The 17,436-nt window shown below is 45.7% G+C and overlaps 1 protein-coding gene across 1 annotated transcript in view; it reads right to left on the bottom strand.

Annotated features, from left to right (window-relative positions):
* LOC118213147 (myosin-IIIb) overlaps nucleotides 1–16,129 on the bottom strand; it is a 43,706-nt gene extending 27,577 nt beyond the window's left edge. Inside the window, exons 1-5 of the mRNA XM_035391871.1 lie at nucleotides 15,530–16,129; nucleotides 13,509–13,574; nucleotides 11,704–11,834; nucleotides 6,969–7,071; nucleotides 481–583 (exon numbers count right to left, since the gene is read on the bottom strand). Coding sequence (XP_035247762.1) covers nucleotides 481–583; nucleotides 6,969–7,071; nucleotides 11,704–11,834; nucleotides 13,509–13,574; nucleotides 15,530–15,628 — 502 coding nt within the window. The 5' untranslated portion in view covers nucleotides 15,629–16,129. The remainder of the gene's footprint in view (nucleotides 1–480; nucleotides 584–6,968; nucleotides 7,072–11,703; nucleotides 11,835–13,508; nucleotides 13,575–15,529) is intronic.
* Between the last annotated feature and the right edge of the window lie 1,307 nt (nucleotides 16,130–17,436).

Below are 17,436 nucleotides of genomic sequence, written 5' to 3'. Positions count from 1 at the left end.
TAACAAACTCCCACTAGGTAGATCTACTTGGTGGTGAATCAAGGCATCAAGTGAAAACTTAACGCACTATTACCAGGAGCCACTGGAAACATTAGATTACTGTAAAAGACCTGTAGTTTTTACATACAGGACAATAAAAATATTTTAATAACTGCAATGATCACATTATTCTCAAGTACGCGCAACCAAGACAAGGTTTGTTTTATCATGAAGTCTAAAATAGGCTATATTATGGCACAGAAATATACTATTCTTAAATTGCCCCTGAGACCTCAAAAAGGAATTTATATTGAGAAAGCAGTTAGGATTTAATTTAATCACCGGGAATTTATTTCAATCACATTCTTTCCTAGTCTCCGTTTTACTTTCATTGGTCTGATATTAATTCACAGACGAAGGACCAAGGAGGGTGACAATATTCCAACCCCGTGGCACCCTGGGAAGCCAGAACAGCTCTTGCCCAGGTGTGGGCGGACGTACCTGCAGAGTTCTGGAATCGCAGCTGGATGTACTTCCCGAAGCGGCTGCTGTTGTTGTTCATGACGGTCTGAGCGTTGCCGAACGCCTCCAGGAGGGGGTTCACCTGGCGGGGAGGCTCTGTTATTACATCCTAAAAAGGCCCCCTTCCCCCTCCTGCATTGTGGTACAGTCTGCAGTAAAGGTCCTTAAACATTGACATTTTCAACCTTCAACCTTACATCCAAAGTTTCATTCCCCAGCATCCCTTCCCGTTGAGGAGTGGGATTTCTGGTCCTTATACACATTTGTAGTCCTTCTGCAATTTCTACAATTGCTAGTCCTCCCCTCAAAATGAGTCAATTAATATAATCATGCCAAGCAAATAACGGACCACAAAATTGCTTCAGACACAACGCACAAGTAAAAGTGGCTTTTTGAAACGCTGTGAAAACAAGAGGAAGGAAATGAGAAATATCACCTTCACAGGAACTCCAAAAACAGTTCCTCTTATCTCGTGTCAGTGATCAAATTAATCTGACAGAAAATAAGCAACTGAAGGCTCTCGCCATGAAAGCAGGCTAAGGCTACACCTCTGTAGTTTTGAACAGGATTTTCGACAATGGAACTTAGTCCTGGAACGACCCTGAATGAACAGGTTGTCAAAAAACATTTTATTTTTTAAATGATTAATAGTGCGGATTAATAGTGGTTGTTGATGTACTATGGAATATGTCATCACATCATGTAGCGGAAACAGACGCACTTGTGGTATGTTTACTAACATGTGACACGAGGGGGTCTCAATGCTCTCAAGACAGCAGCGAGAATTTTTTTCTTATCTGTATTTATTTATGGCTGTTTCCTTATACTAACCACATGAACAGTCAACATTCATCTCACACACCAGGGATATGCACAAAAACAAAGGATGTGATGTTTCTCGTAGGAACATTTTTTAAGAACAAAAGTAAGCAAGAAAAGTATGAGAAAACTTTGTGAATGACTGAGCAAAGCATTCCTGCAGTAGGTGCGGTTGCCAGGTTTGGTTTCCAAAAATAAACACGTGAGGGGAGGGGGGATGGGGGGGCAAAGTCTTCCGCCAGGCTAAGATGTGTGCGGGAGGAGTTCACATTTCATACATTTACATTTGTGTGGAAGTAACAGCCCAAAACCACACACACAAGAAAAAAAAAAAAAGTACCTTCTCTTTAAAATCTTGGGAGGAGAGTATGCCGGACCCTCTTTAAGAGCACTGTGCTGATTCAGGATGGAAAAAATCTGCAGAACATCCATAACTGCGAAGCAACGGCTTCTAACATCAATGTCCTCGGACATATCGCTAGCTGATGATAGCTAACTGGAATAAAAAATTCAGTTTGTTTGGTTTAATCAAGTTGTGGGGAAAGTCTGACAATGGCCACTTATTTACACAACGTCAGATATCTAGTGTTTAGCTTATGGCCTTCAGGGAGAGAAACTGTGAACTGGATACAATATTATATTGTTTGTAAGAATGTGGCCTGCTCTTCCCTTCAAATCAGCAAAGCAAATTTGATTGGGGCAATTTAAAGTTTGCTGATATCCTAATCTAGGCAGGCAATCTATGGGTCCCACCTTCCGCAGAGTTTGTTGTTTCCAACAACATGTGAACATATTCACTTCAATCAGTGAGTACCAAAAAATGACCACCAAAAGGTACCCTTTTTATTAGGGGAACACAGAAAAGGCATTGGACTAGCTGTAAACTACGTAACCGCTTGCCATAAACAGAGGGGCAACCAGCGAGCATATTAGGATAGGCCTATTTTTGTCTGGATTTATGTTTATGGGTTCGTTGTATATGTCGCCCACACCTTCCCCCCCCACCCCCCCACACCCTTTCCCTTTCACACCTTAACTCAGAATAACCCAATCAGGGCAAACATCCTGGTTTGAGCCAAATTGTTACCCTCTTCCTGAAACTGGAAGAGGGTAACAATTTGGCATGGTCTGACCTATCAGCCTCTCTCTCTTTTCCGGTATTTTCAAATTAATTATTTAAGGTTTTGTTTAATGTCTTCTGTTTTCGTAATTTAGACGTAGTGAGCCTGCATTCAACAAAGAATGTATGATGTCAATTCATTATTCTAACGGACTGCCTCCGTAACATACTTATAAACATACTTTTAAACATACAGAAAATAAACAAACTTTTGCTTAATTCTTGCTTGTCCGACAGCAGTGACTTACCTCCCAACAGTCAAAGCAAGACACAGACGGCAGAACAGCGTTACGGATGTCAAACGCTGTGACCGGCAGGGCTGGCACCTGCAGACGGACCGGCGCCGAGAACCTGCAGTCCTGCCTTCCACTTTCATTCCTGCATAAGCACATGTGCGAGCCCCCTTCTCTACTCAGTCATCATCTCCGCACCCCTCAATTACACGCCTGCGGTAACCCAGAACAGCATCTGGCGCAGAACAGCAAAGCAGGGTTCCAGGTTTTTCCCTGTAAGTGTGTCTTTTTTTTCTTTCTTTTACAGCAGCCAGAAGCAGCCGGGAATAACCCTGGGCCTTTAGTTTAACCTTTGCCCCCTCCAGCCTCCGGGTGAGTCCAGCGCAGCAGAAGGGAGAATTCACACTCTCCACGCGACGCACTCGAGCCCTGAGCCGTCCGCCGTTATGGTTCTCAGATTTAAAACCAGCGGCTGACGCTATCGAAACCGGCTTCAAACGCAAATAAATCGCCCAAGCAAAAAAGCTGACGGCGCACCGCCTGACGATTAACGACCTCCCCACCACCCCCGCCCACCCCCCCGCCCCCCCCGCCCACAGAAGACGAGGGCTGGAAAAATCAGACCAAGAACTACTCTCAATTCACTTCACATGAGCCTACCACAGGCCCCAAAAGTGCTGCATATTGCCCCGTCCCCCCCCCCCCCCAAACTCAGCTGCTCTTATTGACCTGTGAGTGCCTTAACACACCAGGTCTGCTACAGGGATGCCCCAGAATGCAGTGCTGAAGCCTGCTGAGCCGATGCTTCGTGCGAGTCCCCTTTGTGAAACTGCGAGCTGCGGCTTCTGCCCCAGCTGTGAGTCACTGAGGGGGGGGGGGGCGATGTAGCCCCCCCAGGGCAGTGTCAACATAGTGCGACCGCCACATCCCGCCACGCCCACTGTCAGAAAGCGTCCTCGTCTGGGCTGACCTATTTTTATTTATTTATTTTTTTTAATCGCGTACCCCCCCCCCCCCCCCCCGTCCGGATCGCTGCTCCTCCAGCTCGCTGGAAACTCACAAACCGCCAGAGAGGAAGAGAGGAAGAGGGAACATTAGAAAGGTAACTAGCGGGGCTATAAAAGGGTTTTGTTTTGCCTACTGGGATTTGTGCTACTGAGCTTGTCTCCAGAGAAGTCCCCACTTCCTTCCCTGCCATTACACACACACACACGCACGCACACGTGCGCGCGCACACACACACACACACCGCAGTCATTAGGTTACAGTTGTCACGCTCAACTCAAAACATAGGCTTTCACCAGATGTTATTGGACAACAGAAAAATAAACAGTGTATACCCCCCTCCACCACACACACACACACAAACACAGAAAAATAAACAGTGCACACAGGGGACGACAGCTCTTTGATCCAAGCTAGGGGGGGGGGGGGGGGGGGGGCCATGATCTAATGTCCCCCCCAGGGACATGAGATCATGGGGGATGGGATTTTTTGTGTGGGTGAGGGGGGGGGGGGTGACTAGTATTTCTGTCTGACTGACAGCCACCGCCAGCGATGGTCCAGACATGAGAAAATGTTGCAGAACTGGCGACATCCCACGCTGACCATAAATCCAGCACAGTAAAAAACAAAATGGCGGAGAACCATGGGAAGAAGCTACATCGCAAGTTTAAACCATGCAGAGGCACAGACTCACCACTCACAACTACCACAGTTCCTCTTCCATCAAAGGCTCCACCAAGCGGAACATTACTACACCAAGGGGTTAACCGCCATGTTGCCATGAAACCTTTTCAGACTCTCCCTCGGTGGGGTCAGAGTGAACCAGCTTGCTCCTCAACCGGCAGCGGAAGAGCATATATATTCAGAATGAGTCTCGAAAGACCTGGGCAACAGCGAGGCAGGAACTGGACCCAGAGCCCCAGCACTTCCAAAGACACAAATCACAAAACAATAAATAATAAAAACCCCAACGAGAGCCAAGCTGTGTTTTCATTCCGTCTCTTATCTCCCGAACCCGGACTTCGGGCCGTTTAATGCCAAACATAACCAACCAGAACTCAAGACCGTCATCTGCAAAGGGCTTGCAGGGGAATCAGGTTCTGTTCTGGTGTCACAGGGCACCTCCAACATGCCGAAATACACAGTGAAAACGTATCAGCCATCGGGCCATGTAGCCAGCTCATGGGCCGCGAGCTCTCACTGCGCCCGGCGCACATCGTCCAGAGACTGACGGGACGGTCGTTTACAGAAAACGCAGTGTCCGATCGAAGCCTTTACCTCAAACACCCATCCTGCCACAGAACCATCCAACCAAGTCTTATAAAAAAAAGAAAGAAAAAAGAAAAAAGCTTCCATATTGCAAATACTGCACAAGCAAAGACATGCAAACTGTTGAGCAAAAAAAGTAAATAAAATGTTTTGAAACTTCAGAGGAAAATGTTTTTGGCTCGCAGTGCATTTTCCCCACCGCCTGCGTGAACTGGCTCAGCTCCAGGCCTGCAGCTCGTGGATAACACACGCTGCACTTCCGCGAGCAAAACGAGCCCCCAGCTAAACACCAGCGCAGACGAGCTACACGATGACTGACATCACATGCAATCAGGGCCATGATCCAGTGAAGAGAATGCCCACTCCCACTCCCCCCCTCTGCAGTCATTTCAAATGTGGATTGTCAGCAGGGCGAGTTAAAACATGCATAATTAAAATTGTACCATTGGACGCAAGCCCAACCAGGAAGACCAACTTTGCTATTTTTCCTTGTACGGTATCACAGTCGCATAACAATCCGAGCTCTTAGTCAGCAGATTACGCTCGCTAGGGAGCCGCAGAAAATTGCGATTTTATGTCCCGTCATCGAGATCTAAATCATTCCAGATAATGCAAAGCTACAGCCGAGAAGGAACAGTGAGCCTCACAAACACTGATGTAGCTGCAGCGAGCATCACTCCCCCAATTAAAGCAACACCACACACTAAATTAAATTGAAGCAACACCACACACTAAATTAAATTAAATTAAAGCAACACCGCACACTAAATTAAATTAAAGTAACACCAGACATTAAATTACACACATTTCAGTAAAGTAATACCACACAGCAATACCAGACAACAGTCAAAAAACAAGTTACCAGCCATATATATTAGCCTATACCAGCCATATACCAGCTGTATACCAGTCATATACCAAACATATATCAGCCTATACCGGGCTATACCAGTCGTATACCAGCCACATACTAGCCTATACCAGCCATATACCAGCCTATACCAGTCATATACCAGACATATACCGACCTATACCAGTCGTATACCAGCCATATACCGGCCTATACCAGTCATATACCAGACATATACCAGTCATATACCCAACATATATCAGCCTATACCAGCCATATACCAGCCTATACCAGTCGTATACCAGCCATATACCGGCCTATACCAGTTGTATACTAGCCATATATCAGCCTATACAGGTCATATACTAGCTATATACCAGCCTATAACAGCCGTATTTGAGCTACATATACCAGCCACATACTGCCTATTCCAGTTATCCGAGATTGAGTTACACCCAATTTTGGATCACTGTTTTACATTACTTGTATCCTAGTGTGTTGACATTTTCACCGTGGAGGCTAACATCCGGCTGTGAAGGCCCCAAACTTAAAGGGGCTGTCCTGGTGATTGCCAGTGTGCTATAAATCACAAGGATTTTTAGGTCGCACAAATCTTCCAGGTCCCATTGGTTCTCAGCAGCTAGGTCCCCACATCATGTGACCATCCCGCCAACTTTTCTGCCTCACACTATGAGTGGATTTCGCATACGGTCTCAAAGAGATCACTCCCACGATGCCATGCCCCACCCATCTCTCACGTTGAATCAAAAAAACCTTTATTAGCAAATACAGGAAGTTTTACAGTACACTAGAAAGGGCATTATTTTCTAGAGCTGCAAAACTAGCAAACCCTTCTAAACAAAGCCAGCTCTGTCTGACAGCCAATCTTGGTGTTAACTATCCGACTGAACAGGCAGGACCAGAATATGATGTCATCACCGCCAAGCCCTGGTTAAAATCACTCAGGAGGCCAGTTTCTGTCAGACAGCATATCTTGGTGTCAACGGTCTGACTGAACAGCGTAGACTGGAATATGATGTCATCATGGCCAGTCCCTGGTTAAAATCACTTGGGTGGGAGATAGTGACCATCTCACCCACAGTACCTGCTGTTCTGCTCACCTGCAGTATCTCCCTTTCCACTCACACACAGTGTCTCCCGTTCCACTCACCTGCAGTATCTGCTGCTCCAGCTGAGAGTTGGCCCTGCTCAGCTCCATGATCTGTCTCAGCAGCAGCTTGGTGCTCTCGGTCTTCCCAGCGCCGCTCTCTCCGCTGAGGAAACACACAAAAAAACACCCCGTCAGAGCAGCGCTCCTGCAGACCACACACTCCACATTCCATTAAGGTGTGAGGTCACAAATATGTGATTAGAACCTCCAGTTAAGAACACTGTAATGTCGATGTAACAATCGCTACTGGCAACTGAACTGCAATGGAGTTCTAGAACACTGAAAACCCTACTCTTCCCCAGCCAGGAACACCCACTTGTAGGTTATCAATGCCGATTATTGAAACATCCACTACTGATTTCGGGAAAGTGCAGACAAGCATGTGACCTCCTCTGAGAAACATGAAGCCAGCCAACGCATCTCCTCACGCCAGAGCCGGGCTCGCACAGACAGTGGTCAGAGGAAGACTCTCAGTGCCCTCCATATTCTTAGCACTAAAAGTTCTGGGGGTTGCTGGCTGGCTCATTCAGTTAAGGAACCCCGCCGCAGTGCATGGATGATCCCCGGCGTCAGACAGAATCCGCACCGTGGGAGTGCGGACTACCGGCAGTAGCCTCACAGGGTAGCTACATTGCCCACGGTACGGGAGGGTTCAGTTGGTCTGCGTTTCATCGCACGCTAGCAAGGCCCGCTAGTCGACTGGGCGCTTGCGGACTGCATGCCAAAGCTGCATTCCACCAACTCTGCTCTGTGTGAGCTAAGCTGTAGTCTGCAGTGCAAAAAATAAAAGCAGGCTGCCAACACCAGACATTTTGGAGAACACCGAGAACCGTCCCAGGGGCTAGCTGTGGTCACGTGTGCCCCACGTAAAACACTCTGCAGTCGACCGGGCACAGGGCACAGGGCACAGGGCACAGGGCACAGGGCACAGGGCACAGCGCAGTCGGCCAGGCACTGGACACAGGGCACAGGGCACAGCGCAATCGGCCAGGCACTGGACACAAAGCACAGGGCAGAGGGCAGTCGGCCAGGCACTGGACACAGGGCACAGGGCAGAGGGCAGTCGGCCAGGCACTGGACACAGGGCACAGGGCAGTCGGCCAGGCACTGGACACAGGGCACAGGGCAGTCGGCCAGGCACTGGACACAGGGCACAGGGCAGTCGGCCAGGCACTGGACACAGGGCACAGGGCACATACTAACGCAGTGGCTTACGAACAACAAGGCCCCAGAGAGCAAATTGACTCCAAATTAAATGTAAATTTCAGTATCCAAATTGAATGCAGGCACCCAGGCCTGACCGCGAGGCTTACGGCCGGCCCGGGCTCGGCAGGAAACACTTAACAGCCGCGGCGCGCTCTTTTGCATAAGCGATGAGACTTGCAAAGCGGTGGAAGCACAGCTGCTCCCACAGTACATGTTGTTGTCGCTCCTCTTAAGAGGTGAGATCAAAGAGGGGGGGGAAAAAAACAGCAGAAAGGGACTGTAAAGTTATTTGCTGTGAGAAAATAAAATGCAGGGAACGGGTTTTAGTCGGACAAACGCACTGCAACAGCCCGAACGAGGCAAACGCAGAGACGCGCGGTACAGTTGAACTAACGCTCAAATTCCTGAAAACTTTCATTTCAGGCTCCGTTTAGATTTAAGTGCAAAATTAAATGCCTAGTTTTCAGGCACCACAGCCTGATGTATACATGAACTGCTTTCGTGTCACAGTTTTGCGGTCACTTCTAATACCTCCATGTGCAAACATGCGTCCTTGGCCAGGTCAACCGCATGATGTCAGTGCAGATTGGGGTCTTTCTCCAGGCTAAATGCATAAAATCAAAGCAATTATACTAATATGCGTTTTCATTTTGGGGTCTTTCCCCTGGCTAAATGAGTAAAACTGGAGTAATTCTACTAATGTATGTTTTCACAGACCAGCGTCAGATGACCTCTATGGAAATGAGTGACAGAATCAGGCTAAGGTATGACTTCACAAACGCTTAGCATCTAGCACGGCACCAAATTCCCAATCCCCACAAAATAATTTTTTTTTTTTAATGATAAAAGGAAGGATGCCTTACACAATGTCTTTCAGGCATTTTTTTTTAATAAAAAAAAATTATTATTAACCCACGGTAATAACAATATTGTTTAACAGCAAATAGAAAACATTGCATAGAATAATTCATTTCAGTGGCAACCGCTGTTGATTGAGCTAATCTTTCATTCCCCGCCTACTACTAATGGGAATGAGAGTCTCAGACCAAACACCTGTAGCTCGAAATTTAGCATTCAACAGCAACCATGCAGAGCAAACGTGTCCCTCAGTGTCACAGTGGGGGCGGCTGGTTTAAAAATAGCTGTTATTCACTCCCCCAGTCCGTATGAATAGAAGACGCACGCAAGTCTTTCTCTTTCCTTTACACTGCCCTCGTTTATCACCTTCCACCCCCCCGTCCAGACCACTATCACCCCCCCTCCACCACCCCACCCCGACCCCCCCACACTGGGGGGCCGCAGGACCCATTCACCGGCAGCTGGGGCCTGTAACCACGGTGACGGGCCTGTCCATTCAGCGCTGGGCTGGGCGGCGTAAAGAGGGGAGGTGTTTGGGGTGAATGGGACCCAACCACTCAATGTGAGCACAGGGGACGGACTTACGGTCAGCCGCAAATAAAAGATGCCCCCAGAGTAGTGACATCGCTCACGCCTCTAAAGGCGGGGAAACGAACAACATGAAACTGGGGGTAAATTTTAAGATTTTCCTTCGTCGTGTTTCTCAGAAAACATGTCTGCAGTTTATTGTCTCAAGATTTTTTTTATTTTTAATTTGATCGGTGCATCTTACTTTAAACACAAAAGAAATGCTAAGCTTCAAGTTACGTACCAAGGTTTAATGAAACATTGGAAGGACATGACTATGGGCATCAGAAATTGGATTTATAAATGTTTGGTACCAAAAAACTATACTCTTCCCAGGGGTCAATAAAATGCAACCCCAAGAGCCTCTCTCTTTCGTGACGAAATTGTAATTACGCATTCTGAGCACTCCTAAAAAATAACTTCATCTCTCTCAAGGTCAAAAACAAATCCCTTCATCCCTCTCAAGGTCAAAAACAAATCCCTTAATCCCTCTCAAGGTCAAAAAAAAAATGATTTCATCCCTCTTTTCAGAAACTTCTGCAAAGGACACAGAAAGAGAGAGTCCTTAAAACTTCTAGTGAACATTATTTTTCCGACTGTTTCCTGGAAATACCAAAAACAGGAAGGCCACATACGTGTAGCGCAGTGGAGCTCAGCAAACTAGAAAATTCATGTTTCACAACAACAAACATCTGTGACCCCATGGGATTATCCAAATATATATATATTCTTTTTTTAAGCATGGGTAAAATTTATTTAAGATACTGTACTACATATTGGGTTTTGGCTTAACGTACAAGGCTGAACCACTCAAAATAAATCTTATGAGAAAACTACCTGTAAAATAGGTACTGTACAGATTAGGTTGACGACGAGATTTTCATTTCAACGGTTATGAAATGTTTCAGTACCACCCACCCACTTTCATTGAGAGAAAGAAAGAAAGAAAAACGTTTACTGGCACAACATTGTAACTGCCGAAGAAATTCAAATAAGTGACTAAATTCACACTGCTAAACAGAGTAACTTCCTTTCCTCGAGTGTGTAAACAACTAAGGCAAGTATTTCCTTAGAACCCATGTGAAATCCTGAAGTCATTTGCAGATATGACTCAGCAATAAAAGTGGCAGGGAAAGCTTATGGAAAATATGTATATATTTGCTCCAAAAAAAAATTAGCATAGCACCAAAAATAAAAAAAGAAATGGGTAAGTAACAGATCTTGTAACCGGTTGCAGGTTCGATTCCCATTTAGGACACTGCTGTTGTACCCTTGAGCAAGGCACTTAACCTTCAGTATATGTCCACCAGCAGTAGCAACGGATGCAATGTAAATGCTATGTAAAAAGCTGTGCAAGCCCCTTTAGATAAGAAGATAAATCTGCTAAATGCCTGCAATGTAATAAAACCACTGTGTGGATAAGAAAATGCTTCACGAGGAGGAGGAGTCCTTTCCAGTCCCCAGAAATACTCTGGGTTTTACAGGAAGTGAGAGATGCAGCATTTCTTACTTCCACTGTACTGGTGAGGTTGGTGTGTTTCTCTGAAGTGCTAAAGAAATAACACATAGCCAGTACTAAAACAGAGAAATGGAGCACCAAAAGCATTTCATCTGCATCCGGAACAAGACGACACTGAGGTACAGTGAGCGTGCTCCCAATCAACCAACCTGGCTTCGAGTAGAGCCCTGGAGAGCATGTGCAAGGGTCGCGACCCAAGAGGGTGTGTGGACTGGGGGACGTGACCTGAGAGGGTGTGGAAAACAGGGGTCATGACCCGAGAGGGTATGTGGATTGGGGGTTGTGACCAGAGAGGACGTGTGAGATGGGGGTTGCAACCCGAGAGGGTGTGTGAGGGTGTGAGATAAGGGTCACGACCCATGAGGGTGTGTAAGACGGGGATCGTGACCCCAAAGGGTGTGTGAGATAGGGGTCACGACCCATGAGGGTGTGTGAGATCAGGGTCACAACCCAAGAGCATGTGAGATGGGGGTCGCAATTCGATAGGGTGTGTGAGATGGGGGTCGCGACCCCAGAGGGCGTGTGAGATTGGGGTCACGACCCCTGAGGGAGAGGGTGAAGGAGGCAGTGAGGAGTCGCACCCACCTGATGACGATGCACTGATTTCGGGGTCCCGTGGCCAGACGTCCCAGCATGGACTGGTAGGCCCGGTCCGCCACGGCGAAGATGTGGGGAGGTAAGGCTGCTTTCTCATGGCACTTATACCGCTCCGACACCTGCGGCACAAAGCGCCGATTGGCCATCAAGCTTTTGCCTTTTAACCCCGCCCCCAAACCGCCACCCCGCCACAGTGGCTTATCAACCCTCAGCACAGCACCAACCGAACGAAGAGACACGTGTTCCAAAACATTTACACAACACCTGTGTCATTCCATGCAAATCACACACACTTTTTTCTTTAAATCCTGGCCCATTACATGCAAATCACACACACTTTTTTTTAAACCTGGGTCACTCTTAAATTTCTCTTTTTAGAGGAGAGAGGTCCTGGGACGCTGTTGCAGCTGTTAGCCACAGGCGGCGCTGCACACAATACGGTCATCCATCTCGCCTACCAAGCTCACCTTCCACTTTGGGGTCACCTCTGCCAGGTCTCAGCTTAATTTATGTATTTTTAAAACATTCTTGGTTCATCTGCTGCTAATTCGCAGCTGAGCTGAGAAGTCTAATTTGGCCAGCTCGTACCGGCAACCAGCAGGCACCTGCTTGACCGGAGGGGCCGCACATGCGGGATAAGGCAGGGGCTACCCCCCTACTGTGTCCAATTCACATGTCACTCAGTGGGACTTTGTTAAAATTTATTTTTAGGGCTTTATCCGCTTTACTGGACAGTGCAGAGAGACAGGGCATGAAAGAGGGAGAGCCAGGCAACGAAGGCTGCACAGCCAGATTTGACGCGGCTCATAGTGAGCATGAGGCCAGTGCTCTGCAGGCTGCGCCACCAGGCAATCACTCAGTAAGGCGTTCAGCTCTGCACAAATCTGCACTGAGCTTGTCTGCAAAGTCAGGACGCGGTTACGGACTCTGGGGACGAATCATGGCACAAAAGGGCTAACGTTAGCGCCTTTTCTGACTACGCACCCAACAGCTGCCTTTGATTTTCATTTGATTTACCCCCCCCCCCCCCCCCCAGCCATGAGTTCTTTGAGCTAAATTTGAGATGGAGCACATATAACAAATACAGAAGGATCACCCTCTAACAGAACTGAATGTGGATTGATTCGACCTTTGATTCGTGTGGAACTGACAGAGAACTATGACATCACAATCTATGACATCACCACACCACGCTGAGCCCCCCCTCCCCAATAGCTGACAAGCCTTGAGGCCAGACCAGGGGGTGTCCAGTCCTACATGAAAAGGGCCAGTGTGGGCATAGGTTTTTGTTTTTCTTTAACCCAGCACCAAGGCATTTGATTCAAGTAATCAAGGTCTTGAGTGAAAATCATAAGTTAATTTATTTCAAGCGTCGTAGTGCTGGGCTGGAACAAGAACCTGCACCCACACTGCCTCTTTTTGGATAGGACTGGACACCCTTGAGCTAGACTGAGTAACCATAGTTACTGCTCCTGCGGACAGAGGCTGTGGCTCAGATAGTCAACTATATAGGGAACTAGTGGACAAATGGGTTTCGGCAAATTTCTAGCAAATGGCTGTCAGTGCACTACATAGGGAACTGGTGGGCCATCTGTAACACAAACAGAGCCTCCTTTGAATATTAAAAATGGGTCCAGGTGAAAGACTGGGAACATGTCCCCCTCATGCTTTCATAGAAGATTAAAAACGGCAACCTTTGAACTTTCCAAGCCACATCGAGTCACCAGCACACAAACAAGGAGCCGTTCAGAGCAAACTCAGCACTCGAATAGCTGCCCTAAATTTGCACTCACCTCTTTTTCATAGATTGGCAGGTATTTAAAAGGGTTTATCGCCACCAGGATATCCCCAATGTAAGTCTGTAGGAGGGAGAGAGAAAATGAGAGAGAGAAAGAGAGAGATTTGTAATTCAAAACTGGCTGGCAAACACACAGTACATTCACACACACATGTTACTCTCCTCTCTCCTGGGTAGTAAGTCCCTTTAATAATAAAACACAAAGACTGCCAGGCCTAAAAAAAAAAAACTCCCCGTGTTCCCCTGTAAGACTGGCTGATCAGAAGGAGAACAAATCAGCACCAGCCAACAGCTCCCCTGAACCCAGCCAGGCAAAGAATGTCTATAGAAAGGGCAACCGCGATGTCCGACTGGTCCAAGGTCATTAATGTACTTATTTACGCACATCCTGGCTGACTTAGAAAGGTGCCGCTGCGCAACAAGTCCTGCCATGTTTAACAGAATACATTTAAATCTGTGTTGTATCGGACCTTTACACGAGAAGTTCATTCGCAAACCCCTACACATTAAACTGCGGGTCTAGGCTTTCCACTCCAGCCTGACCTTAATTCTGAAAGAGGACACATCTTGTCTATCGGTTTCTGGACATCAGCTTCCGCTCTTTATTCAAATCGTCCCACTGGTTTACATAAATGTTTAAGTTAAACATTATAGCTATATTTTGGACAGTGTATGGCAACTGAAAGTCTGTTCTTCAGTTCGTACGTGAGATATTTTACTGCGATCTAATCTGTGAGTGAACCGGCGTTGGTAGCCAACTCATGGTATTTGGTGGAAAGAAAAACTCGTATACAACCGTGCCTCCGAGAGTGGAGTTTTCCATCCCCTGCATATCTGAACATAGGCGCAAATACAGAATTCGGTGGGTGCTATTCATTGCTGAGAAGTCATATGGTCGTTTACTGAATTTACAAAAATTACTGACTCCAGGTAATCATTCCCAACAGCGTGCTGACTTTGCCACACCTTCAGAAAAAAATGTACAAAACAGTCACAAGATACAAATGCTTGTCACTGGGGTGGTACCCTGTAGGTACATAAAATTGTACCCTAAGCTAGCAATAGCTAGGCCTAATTTTTTACACCAGTTTTGCTCGTGAAAGGTACTTATTATTGTACCCAAATAGAACATCACTCTCCATTCAGGGTACGCTTGGGTTTTTTTCTTAAAAAAACAAAAATGTACTTTATTTCTGATAATGCACTCGGACATTTGTCAAAATATAGCCTAAATGAGGATATTTAGACTAACACGGCCGTAGCTTCTCCTTAAACTAGGTTACATGTCATTGAGAAACCACGACCTCACAATTAAAACGGGTCAAATTGGAATGTCATTGACCCTTAATTAAGCGTTTTTTTCGTCATAAATTCAGTTTAAAGCACTCATTGTTTAACGCAGATATTATTTTAACGCCAGACTTCTTTTATTTTGCGAGATTTACTTCGTTTCCCAACCACTTCTGACAGCAGGCGATGCTTTACACTCATGTTGCCTTTGCCGTGCAGCAAGACAATCTCCCCTAGACGTGACGATACAAGTCACAGGCTGAACTGCATTCAGGACAAAAAAAAAAAAACACGAAGTCAGCAATTTCCGAGCAGAATGCAGATGTAGTTTTCGTGCCGAGACCTGTTTTGTCTTAAGAATCAGCGCTAATTAGTTTGTGAACGTTCACTAACATTTAACCTCAGATTATCAACGACTGGCCCCGGGGGAAGCAAGAGAAATCGGAGCGGTTGTAACCACAGGATTCTACACAAACCACAAAGAAGCCAGTCAGTCAACGTTTGAGCGGCCGGTGGACACGGACTCTCTAAACGAAAAGGTACCACGTACATAACATGCGTTTGACCGATTTCGTTGTCTCATCATGGGCGAGTAGCCTACCGGGAGTGCTACTAATGCAGTAGTCGGTGTGATCTCGCATCAAATATACGTTATTCAAGTTGCATCGATTTTGCAACACAGTGTCACCGTTGGCGTTTGAAATAAAAACATTAGGGTGCACTTACATAAATGTGGTTCTGCTTGAATCGTCCAGTAAGTGATTCCAGCAAACTTTTTTCATCCAGGTCAGACAATGTCGCTAAATCTTCTTTGAGTCTCTCCATTGTTTTAATTGAGAACACTATCTTTTCCAGTAGTGTTTTCTGTCTTTTCTGTTGACTTTAGCGGCAACCCAAACTCCACTCTTGCGCACTTACAAAAAGGAATCAACTTATTTTCTTCATCGGCACGATTTATAAAATTAAATAAAACTACTTTCGTTAGAATTATTCATTGACATTATTCACGAATAACACAACAGCTTATTTAAATAATAGCAGCGCAGCACCGTGGACCATCGTTAGACATCCACAGAACTACTGAAGACAAATCACCCACAGACTGAGGTAGAGAACTATTCAACGCCCTCTCACTGCTCTTGCAACACAAAATGGGTTAACTCTTTCACTCCCAACGCTGCTGGAAATAGTTGTAGGCGGAGATCTTCCAATTTTGTGTAGGCTGTGTTCATGTGCATATTACAACCCGCGGCCTGGATCCAGTCATCGTTAGTCTAACTCGCCACACTGAGTTCGTGAAGAATAACTATAAATCCGGCGTTTAGCCCTACTTGTAATTCGAAATTAAAGGCAAATGTTGATTAAATACAGACGAGTCAAATTAAACTACATCAGATGAACAGGATGACGTTGCTGACGTTGTTACAGAACCAATTAATTTAAGAAAACATAAATGAACAATTAAGTCACTGTTTCCATTCGAGGAGCACGATAGCCTCTAATGCCGGCATTATAAATTAGACTCGTGTAAAAAATGAAGAAACTAAGTGCTTCCAGTTGTGTCCATCTGATATGAAATACGTAAAATTAGCGAGGAGTGGGAAAATTATGAAAACGTAAATGAAACGGCCCTGACGGTGTAAAATAAATCACTGGAGACATACAGAATAGGGGATGTTCTTAAAGAAAGGCAGTAGGTCTATACAAGATATCGCGGGTCTGGGAAACTGAACTTGCATGATGTATGTCTTGTAAAAGTTAAACAAGACGTATAAAGAAATAGGTCAGAAATAGCCCTATGTCATTGGGGAGGGGTAGCGAGTGGATTGGGCGCTATCATAATGGTATCATAAACAGCCAGGGCTTTTGATGAAGGGTGGCTTAAAGCATCCTGGACAATTTAAAGGAGACCACCAAAAAATTCCACTGATATCAGAATGTTCAAAGACACACAACAAAATGAATTGAACTAAGTACCACGTGATACGGCTGAATTAAAGGAGTTAATTCAAAGTTTCAGAAGTGGCTCCAACAAAGAATTTTTAAAAATAACGATAAAATATAATGTCTGGCCAAAGTTCTGTGGGAAGGGGTGTCCCCCTGAGATCGTTCTTTGGACCTCTGACCTTCTTTGTTTACATATACACATTGATAAGGCCATTTACAGGAAAACAGTCAATTCCCCATTGACATGAAAACGTTGTTCTGTTGTCATATCCAACATAAAGCACATAGACCTAGATTCAATCAGGATCTTCCCTTTCTAGTGTTCTTTTTTACACAAACATTTATTTCATTTGTTAAACTTTCTCTTGTTGGTTCTAGATAAATGCAAATATTATTTATTTCCCTGACAATCACAGTTTGGCTAGCTAGCTATCTAAGGAAGGATGAATTTGGCAGACGGTGTTTATAAAGAGACAAACATTACACTTGTATTTATAAAGTTAAGAGCAAATGTTGATGAATCCAAAGCCTTAATCTCATGATCTCAGAAAATGGGAACCAGAGATGTCATTGTTTGTTTTTCTCACGGGGTCCATTATATGGTTAATTGTAATGATTATCACGAAGGTACACAGGTGGAAATCAGTAGGTAAAGGTAAATTAGCACCTGTAAGTATTTTTTTCTA

Source organism: Anguilla anguilla, chromosome 14 (assembly GCF_013347855.1).
Source record: "Anguilla anguilla isolate fAngAng1 chromosome 14, fAngAng1.pri, whole genome shotgun sequence".
In the NCBI taxonomy this organism is placed as follows: domain Eukaryota; kingdom Metazoa; phylum Chordata; class Actinopteri; order Anguilliformes; family Anguillidae; genus Anguilla; species Anguilla anguilla.
This window is presented reverse-complemented; position numbering and strand designations above follow the sequence as displayed.